The following is a 7,969-nucleotide window of genomic DNA, read 5'->3' as shown; positions in this document are numbered from 1 at the left end:
TCACAACACTCTTTGAAACAGAAAGCAGTGATTTCTGGTCTTGGACGTGTAGGCTGCAGGGCCTTCCTTCGATAGACTTGAGCAAAGCGGTTCGTGAGTAAGGCTGGGCCTGCTGGAGTCTGCAGAGCGTCCAGCACCGGATGGTACTCCGGGCCACAGGACTGCTTCCTGAAGACTGATGAGCGCCCAGCCACCCAAGGTGCTGGGTGGGCTGAGCCGGGCCTAATTTCAAACACCGGGCCCCGTGTGGCCGTAAGGACCCATGCATTTACCAGACTATCCGTTCTGGATTTTGTCAGAAAGGGTAGCCCGTGTTGGAGTCGGCCAAGAGCCAGGTAGGAAGAAGGCCGAGGGACGCAACGCTGGGTAGGTGGATTAAGAATTGAAACGAAGGGAACATCAAGTAAAACCTTTGCGTGTGAATCTGAAAAAGACAATTTACAGATTTCCTGCAGAGGCGCACACCAACCTTGTTGCCACTGTATAGTTTGAAATGAACTTGTGGTTCTTGCCTACCTGCCAGAGGCCTTCATGGAATGCCTCCCCACCCCCACCCAGGCCTACCTGCCCTCCGCCCCTCCCCCGCTGCGGAATGTCTTGAGACCAACGTTCCACTGTTTAGATTCAAACTTTTCCCTCCTTTACTTGATGGTGACCATCCGCTGGAGCAGGTCACTCTCCTGGTCCTGGACCTCACCTTTCTCAGTTTGGAGGCTACTGGACAGCGGTGGGCAATCCCTCAGCCTGCGGGGATGGCTTCTAAAGGAGGTAAGCCTGTAGGCTGGAGGGGGGTGAGTTTTAGAGACTCTGCTGTCCTTCGAATGCTTGGGATATAAGTGTGACGTGGTTTGGGTTGGGGAACCATCATTTGGGCTGAGTGGAGGAAGGAGAGAGCGCTGGACCTCCAGGGACACGTCGCCTGGGGAGGCTGGAAGCTAATGGAAACCTGGGCCGGCACTGGACAGGAGGGCTCCTAAGGGGTGGATCAGGACGACTCAGGGGAAACGCCTGGGTCCGGAGAAAGGATGGCAGCGGGCACACTGATTCTTTCTAGAGGGGAGACTAGCCATTTTGACCTGTGCGTGTGTGGGGAACAGGGGGCTATGTCGTGGCGGTGGCACAGGGAGTGTCACGGGGAAAAACCCAGCCCCTGTCCTGTTCTTCGGGACCCTGGAGCTTGCCCCACGATAGCTTTCTAAGGGATTTGAACTGAGTATACTAGATCTAATGGGGACAGTGGCGAGAGGTGGTCTTAGCCAGAAAGTTGTCCAGTGCGGCTGTCTGTGGCCAAGTCTACAATGAAATGTCCTCCCCGCGAGCTAGGCTGGAAGGTGCTCTAACTGCCGCAGCCCAGAGCTTCTCTACTCCTCCCAGCCCAGAGCTCACTTCTCCCCAGCCCAGATAGCTGTTGTCTTGGATTCATCAGGGGCAGGGTGGCCAGGTAACTTCTCCCTGTGTGGAAACTCAGCTCCTCAGACCTACTTCATATTGTCGTGTATCTCAGGGCAGCCTTTCAGCCCTGCGTTTTACCTTTGAGATGACAGTTTGCCCATGTGCCACGTCACTACTTCATGGCCAGGGAACTGAGGTGGAGTGCGGTTGGGCTTTCCTGTGGAACGTCTCTGAGGGCCGGTTCCTTTTTAAAGAGAGCAAGGAGAGTAGCACAGAAGCAGGAAGATGATCTTCCATGTTATTGTTCAACATCCTAGGACACCTGTCCTGATTAATTAATTAGGTGCACGTGGTGTGTTTCTGGTTCTCCTGGCCCAGGGCCTGCGTGGGTTCCAGACCACATCATCCCACTGACACCTGGCTCACACTGCGTCTCGCTTCCGTACTGCATCTTCACTTGCTGTCGTTGGGAGCTGTAAGGGGAAGGACCACAGAGAGTCCGCAGCCCCACGACCAATCTAACAGTAGCTATGGGACTTAGTGGAAACCTCCACTGACGGCCCCACTGCTCTCCATTCCCTGGCCCTTTTCTAATCCTCTGCAGCCATTGCTGGCTGTGAAATGGCCGTGTCTAAGGGACAGAATGCCGACTTGACAGATCCCTCTCCTGGGAACAGAACTCCTGAGTGGTGGCAGTGACTCTGAGCAGTGGGGACTGAGTGGCAGCACCTGGCCCATATTAAGTGCTGGCTGTGGTTGGTTTTGAGATGCCCACTAGGCTGCTTTGTTAGGGGACTTATATCTGGGTTCGTGGTGCTGTCTCGTGGAGAGAGTATTACTCAGGCGTTTTGATTTTGTTGTGTTAGGCCAGTAAAGAAAGAGAGTGATGTATGTTGGAGCATCAGGAAAAGGAAGACTGAGGAGGAGATGGGGTCCTAATATTTGAGACACTGCCTGTTCACAAAGGCCGTTACGGTGCCTAGACCTTACCTTGGAGATTGTCCCTACCTGCTAGTGTGTCTGCCTAGGGGCGTTTTCCACAGGACAGGTGTCCGGCCTGTTCCATGTCTTGGGAGACAGACTCTGAGGCCGGCAGGGTCAGGTGTAAGGGAATCCTCAGGGAGGCTCTCTCAGAGTCGGCACTGGCTGGGGCAGTTTCTTCTCGGCAGGCAGTGGTCAGGGAGCCTTGGTGAATGGCAAGCAAGCGCTCCAGCGGAATAATTCTCAGCCTGAGGTCGGAGCATGAAAACCACTTGAGGACATTTGCAACTTGCAGTTCCCCGTCCAATTGGTCCTTACCTGTAGAGACTACTCATCACTCTGATTCCCCAGGGGTTAAAGGGGGCCCAGAGCTCCTCGGTCCTGTTTGCTGATTCTCCTACTCCATTCACCCTTTTCCTTTGTCTCAACAGCATGTGCAGTACTCGGACCGGCTGTGACCGTGAACCCCGGTGCTTCCATGTCTCCTTTCATGGCACTGCCCTTTCCCCCGCCCATGCCTGGCCCCGCATACCGGCCACCCTGGGAGCAGCACCTGCCGCCCCTCATGGCCCCGTCATTTCTTCCTGGCCATCCCCTGGTGCTGCCGGCTTTCCCTGGGATGCCTTTGGTGGCAAGAGATGCCGGTCATGGCTCCGGTGGGACTGGAGCTTGCAACATCATTGTCCAGGTCAAGTCAGAAGTGGGGCGAGCAGAGCCCGCCCAGACTCAGACCTTGGTCCTTACGCAGGCCCCACTCAACTGGAGTGCTCCAGGAACCCTCCATGGGGGTGCTGCGTGTCCTGCACCCCTCTTCTTGGCAGCCTCTGCAGTGGAGCCCGTTATGCCCACCCCGGCCATTGGGGGCACCCAGGCTGTCGAGGGAGGCTGGCCCCTAGGCCTTCCTCCTGAAGCTCCCCCACCAGCTGCCCAGCTGGCCCCTGGCGTCCCGCCAGTGAACGCCGGGCCATGGCCAAGTGGGGCTTCCAGGGAGGGTGGCATGGCCACCTCCCAGTCCAAGGCCTCGCCGGATGACTCCTGCAACCCCAAGAGCGTTTATGAGAACTTCCGTCGTTGGCAGCGTTTCAAGGTCCTGGCCCGGCAGCACCTTCCCCAGAGTCCCGATGCGGAAGCTCTTTCCTGCTTTCTCATGTGAGTGCGCTCGGCAGGGGCACGGGAGCTCGTCTGGAGCTTTCACGTGGAGAGGAACGTGGGATGGGCATGCGGGTTGCCTCATCCTGGGAGACTGGAAGCAAGGTCTGAGGGTGGTGTCCGCGCTCTGAGAAGGCACCTTCTCGGTAGCATGCGTCACACGCCCCATTCATGACATCCACTCGGGTGCTTTATCTCAACTGACACCTTTCCCCCAGCCATGCCTGGCCCCTACTAGAGTTGTGACCCTGGGAGACATGTCCTTCGGCACCCTCAGGTCCCTCGTAAAAAGGGGAGGACAATTCTACTTCATTTAGAGGACAGACGCATTGGGTTAATCCGTGAAGCGGCAGCAGATTGCCTGGCACGTGCCACACCTCATTAATGATAGTGATTATTGCTATGAAAGGGCAATCTGGAAGAGGAAAAGCGCTCCCAGAGCCAAAGCGTCCCATCTATAGGGTGCGAGTGGACGGTCGGCCTCAAGTCCAGGTTGATGGGCTGGTGTGAATGTGAGGCAGTAACAGCAGTAGCTGGGAATGCTTGTCTCTGCACACCCAGCCTCCTCCCTCACCTGCCTGTGCTCGGTGATGCTGTGGGGGGCACATGGTGTGTTCCACAGAGCTGGGTGGGTCAGGCGGGTGGAGGCCGGGCTGTAGGCCCTGACTGACCCTGCGGACTTACAGCCCAGTGCTCCGGTCCCTGTCCCGCCTGAAGCCTACCATGACGTTGGAGGAGGGAGTGTGGCGGGCCGTGCAGGAATGGCAGCGCAGAAGCAACTTTGACCGGATGATCTTTTACGAGATGGCAGAAAAGTGAGTCAGGGTCCTGAGTCTCGAGGGCTGCGGGCCAAGGACTGGGCTGGACTTCAGTCAGGGTCTGGCTGTGGTGGTGCTCGTCAGAGGCTGTTGGGAAGAGGGTTGTTGGCCCGCATAGTATCCCCACAGCCCAGAGTTCCTTCTCCCCACAGCCCAGAGTTCCTTCTCCCCACAGCCCAGAGTTCCTTCTCCCCACCGGAAGCCTCCCTCCCCTTCAGAGCGTGGGTTCTTCTGTCCTACCTCCCTTGTGACCTCTGCCCTCCCCTGATCTTGACCCACCCTTGCCCCGACATTAAGAGACAGGACAGGGTCAGGGGGACGTGCCCAGCCAGTGGGGTCAGACTCCAGCTACTGCGGCTGGTGGAGCACTGTGCAGAGAACGTGCTCCACCAGCCAGCCTCCTGCCTCCTCAGTGGCCCGGGCCTCCACATCCCCAAGGCAATTGCTCTCTGATCCCTCCATCACCTGCTGCCTTTTCTGGGCTCTGGGTCGTCCTCCTCAGCACACCCTTGTGCCTTCCTCACCCTTTCCCCCCCACCCCCCCACCAGGTTCATGGAGTTTGAGGCAGAGGAGGAGATGCAGATTCAGCAGTGGCAGTGGACGCAGGGGGTGCAAGGCCTGGCTCCTCCGGCCCCAGCAAAGCCTGATCCTTGGGTGCCCCCAGCACCGGCGGTGGGCCCGCAGCCAGGTACGGCACCGTGTTACCTCAGGAGCCCATGGCCAAAGGCCATGGACTCAGGGCAGGCCACTGTCCCCACACGGATCTTTTCCTTCAAGGGGGCGCTGTCTTTCCACCACAACAGCCATGGGAGCTGAGGTCTCAGCCGCCCTTTGTCACCATAGGGTCTGGACCCAGTTAAGTTTCATAATCCTTCTCCCACCTTCCTGTCAAAGGACCCAATGTAAAGTCTGCCGAGGAGCAGGCTGGATGGGGGCCCTTCGGAGAATCGGTGGCTCCACGCTTCTTTCCATGTGACTCCCTTCGATGCTCCCCTCCGACCTCTCCCCTCCCACGGTCACAGGGCTTCACAGGGCTTCGGGTGGTCCTGAGCCGGCCGCACCCATGCCAATGTCTCACAAACACTGCTCTCAGCATCGCACACTCGGGAGGTGGAAGCCGGAGCCCCTCATGCTCCCTCCTCCTCTCGCCCAGCCTCAGCGTGCACTGCCAGGAAGGCCGTCCCCGGGGCGCAGCCTGCCCGTCCGAAGCCACACAGACGCCAGAGACCTCGGGAGACCAAGGCGCCAAAGGAGATCCCCGCGGAGGCTGTGAGAGAGTACATGGACATCATGGACGGGCTGGTGGGGCCGGCCCACTCCGCCTCGGGGGAAGAGGACAGAAAGGCGCCGCAGCAGGAAGAGGACGGGGACTACCTGGACCAGGGTCTCCTGAGCTACATCGACGAGCTGTGTTCCCAGGAAGACTTCGTCACCAAGGTGGGCTGGCTCAGAGCTCCAGGGTCTGGAAGGTTCCAGGGAGTGGCACTCTAGCACCCGGACCTGGGTTCTGCCCAGGCCAATGGGGTCAAGTTCTGTTCTTTGTTCCTGAGTTGGGGGCATGAGTGTGTGAGTGTGTGTGAGTGTGTGTGTGTGTGTGTGTGTGTGTGTGTGTGTGTGTGTGTGTACTGGTGACCGTGGCAGTCTAAAACACTCACCTCTTGCACGAGGATGTGGCGGGTCTTTGCTTTGCCCCTTTTCCCCCAGGTCCTGCTGACTCACAGGTTACACCCTACCCAGGATGCTCACAGTTTCTTCCTCTGTCTCAGGTGGAGGCAATCATTCACCCCCGATTCCTGGAACAATTGCTTTCCTCAGAAACACAACTGGATCCCTTAGCCCTAGCTGAGGAGTTGGAGCAGGAGGAAGCACTCACTCCTGGCCAGGTGAGCCAAGGGAGGGAGGAAACCCCATAGACCGGGGAGGGGGTGTGTGAGGACCCCCAGGTGAGCCCGGGTGGGATGGGGAGCCAGGTAGAACAGGGGAAGGAGGGCCTCCAGGGAGATCGGGGGTGGGGAACCTCAGGTGCACCAAGGGAGGGAGAGACCCTGGGAGGGGGCTGGTCAGGTGAACCGTGAGAGGGAGCCCCAGGTAAACCAGGGCACGGAGGGCCCCAGGCAGGGGCGCACGTGCCTCTGTCCACCCCTCCCCTGCCTGTAGGGCCAGCTCCGGGGTGGGTGCAGTGCAGGACGACAGGAAGGGCAGGACTGTAGGAAGGAGAGGATGATAGGAAGGAAGGGACGGGGAGCCCAGCAGGGGACGGGAGGGGCAGCAAGCTGTGACTACAGCACAGGATGATGGCAGGAGAGCCACAGGCCTGTGTTGGGGTTCGAGTCACGAGTCACAGGGGCATCACCTACCCTCCTCTCTCCGATGCCACTCCTCGTCCCTCCCCCCACCACGTGTGCAGAGCAGTCACTGGCCCCCTCCTCCCTCCCAGCTGGTAGAGAAACGATTCCTGGCCTTGAGGGAGGAAGAGGGTGTGCAGGCCCCACCGAGCCACGGTGCACCACGACTGGACTCACGATCTCCTGAGTCCGAGGCCGGCCGAGTTGCTCAGAGTCATGACCACGGCCCCCAGCAGGGGGTCAGCGACAAAGCCAGCCCTCCAGAGATTGACTTCAAGGACCCTCAAAGGCCCCGTCCAGCAGAGGCCCACCTGTCCAGGCCCAAAGCCTTTGCTGTCTCTTCAGGACATCGGGAGTCCCCACCACTCCGGGCTCCACAGCGCCGCTCTGCTCCCCATGGTCACGGGCGTACTTCTTTTGGCCTGGGCCCCAGGGACGCTTCCATTCCCAGAGAGACCGCTCCTTTCAGGAAGACTCGCGGGCCAGCAGATTGGTCCAGTGAGGAGGAGGAGGAGCTGCCCAGCCTGTCCTTCCTCTTGGACTCTCAGAAGAGCCTGCTGCCCTGGGGGTTCTCCCTGAGTCCTGTCTCTGCCTCTGGCCTTGTCTTCCCTGGAAGTCGGGGGTCCTGGGGAGCTCCCCAGTCCCTGTCCCCTCAGAGAATAGGCCTCAGCCGAGCCGCCCCTCCAGTTGCCAAGTCTAGGAAGCGCGCTCTGGGTGGAGGCCCGGCCCCTGCTGGGAAGAGTCCCCTCTCGGGGGCCGACCTTGGGGTCTCTGGGAGGCCAGCTTTGGCTCTGGGGCTGGTTCGCTCCTCACAGCCTCAAAAGAGAAAGTGTGGCCCGTTGCTCTCAGGGAGGAGGAGAAAGCGGCACTGCAGCCCGTAGGGCCCATTGGGGTGTCCTCCTGGTGCCCCCAGGGGGCCATACTAGATGTGACTTGGCTGTCCCCCGCGGGAGCCAGGGGCTCCTCCTCATCCTGGGGTTGGTCATGGCGGTACTACTGACGTGGGAGGCAGGAAGGGAGGGCGGGTCGGTCAGGGTAAGGTTGGGTCTGGTGGGGGCTTGGGGGGCGGGGGGTTGGGGTGGGAGGAGCTGGGGGATAGGGGGTAGGAGCAGCACCTTTGGGGCATTGTGTGTAAATTACAAATAAAGATGATTTTGCTAGAAAACGCTCTGAGGGCCGCTGTCTCCGTATTCGGGTCTGCGCTGCTCTATGGAGAGGGGCTCGGAGGGGAAGGAAGGATGTGGAAGGTCACGGACCTATGGATACGCAGGTTACCCTCTAGT

At 59.5% G+C, this 7,969-nt stretch overlaps 2 protein-coding genes across 2 annotated transcripts; both read left to right on the top strand.

Moving 5' to 3' along the window:
* Window positions 1-752: 752 nt before the first annotated feature.
* Window positions 753-5,832, top strand: LOC120613098 (NUT family member 2F-like). The gene is made up of 5 exons (XM_039875722.1): window positions 753-768; window positions 2,805-3,522; window positions 4,209-4,337; window positions 4,890-5,041; window positions 5,459-5,832. The coding sequence occupies exons 1-5, from the start codon at window positions 753-755 to the stop codon at window positions 5,830-5,832; spliced, it is 1,389 nt and encodes a 462-aa protein (XP_039731656.1).
* A 177-nt stretch (window positions 5,833-6,009) lies between these two features.
* LOC120613105 (NUT family member 2G-like) lies at window positions 6,010-7,606 on the top strand. Its single transcript, XM_039875728.1, has 3 exons — window positions 6,010-6,045; window positions 6,108-6,224; window positions 6,569-7,606. Exons 1-3 carry the CDS (start codon window positions 6,010-6,012, stop codon window positions 7,565-7,567), a joined length of 1,152 nt encoding a protein of 383 aa, XP_039731662.1. The 3' UTR covers window positions 7,568-7,606.
* The last annotated feature ends 363 nt before the right edge of the window (window positions 7,607-7,969 follow it).

Source organism: Pteropus medius, unplaced genomic scaffold (assembly GCF_902729225.1).
Source record: "Pteropus medius unplaced genomic scaffold, Ma_sr-lr_union100, whole genome shotgun sequence".
NCBI classification, from domain to species: domain Eukaryota; kingdom Metazoa; phylum Chordata; class Mammalia; order Chiroptera; family Pteropodidae; genus Pteropus; species Pteropus medius.
This window is presented reverse-complemented; position numbering and strand designations above follow the sequence as displayed.

Coding starts and splice junctions, on each gene's coding strand:
- LOC120613098 (XM_039875722.1), top strand. Junction 4,338..4,889: donor TTTTACGAGATGGCAGAAAA/GTGAGTCAGGGT, acceptor CCCCCCCACCAG/GTTCATGGAGTTTGAGGCAG. Junction 5,042..5,458: donor GCAGCCAGGTACGGCACCGT/GTTACCTCAGGA, acceptor GGGAGGTGGAAG/CCGGAGCCCCTCATGCTCCC.
- LOC120613105 (XM_039875728.1), top strand. CDS start 6,010: ATGTGGCGGGTCTTTGCTTTGCCCCTTTTCCCCCAG. Junction 6,046..6,107: donor CTTTGCCCCTTTTCCCCCAG/GTCCTGCTGACT, acceptor CCTCTGTCTCAG/GTGGAGGCAATCATTCACCC. Junction 6,225..6,568: donor AAGCACTCACTCCTGGCCAG/GTGAGCCAAGGG, acceptor AGAGGATGATAG/GAAGGAAGGGACGGGGAGCC.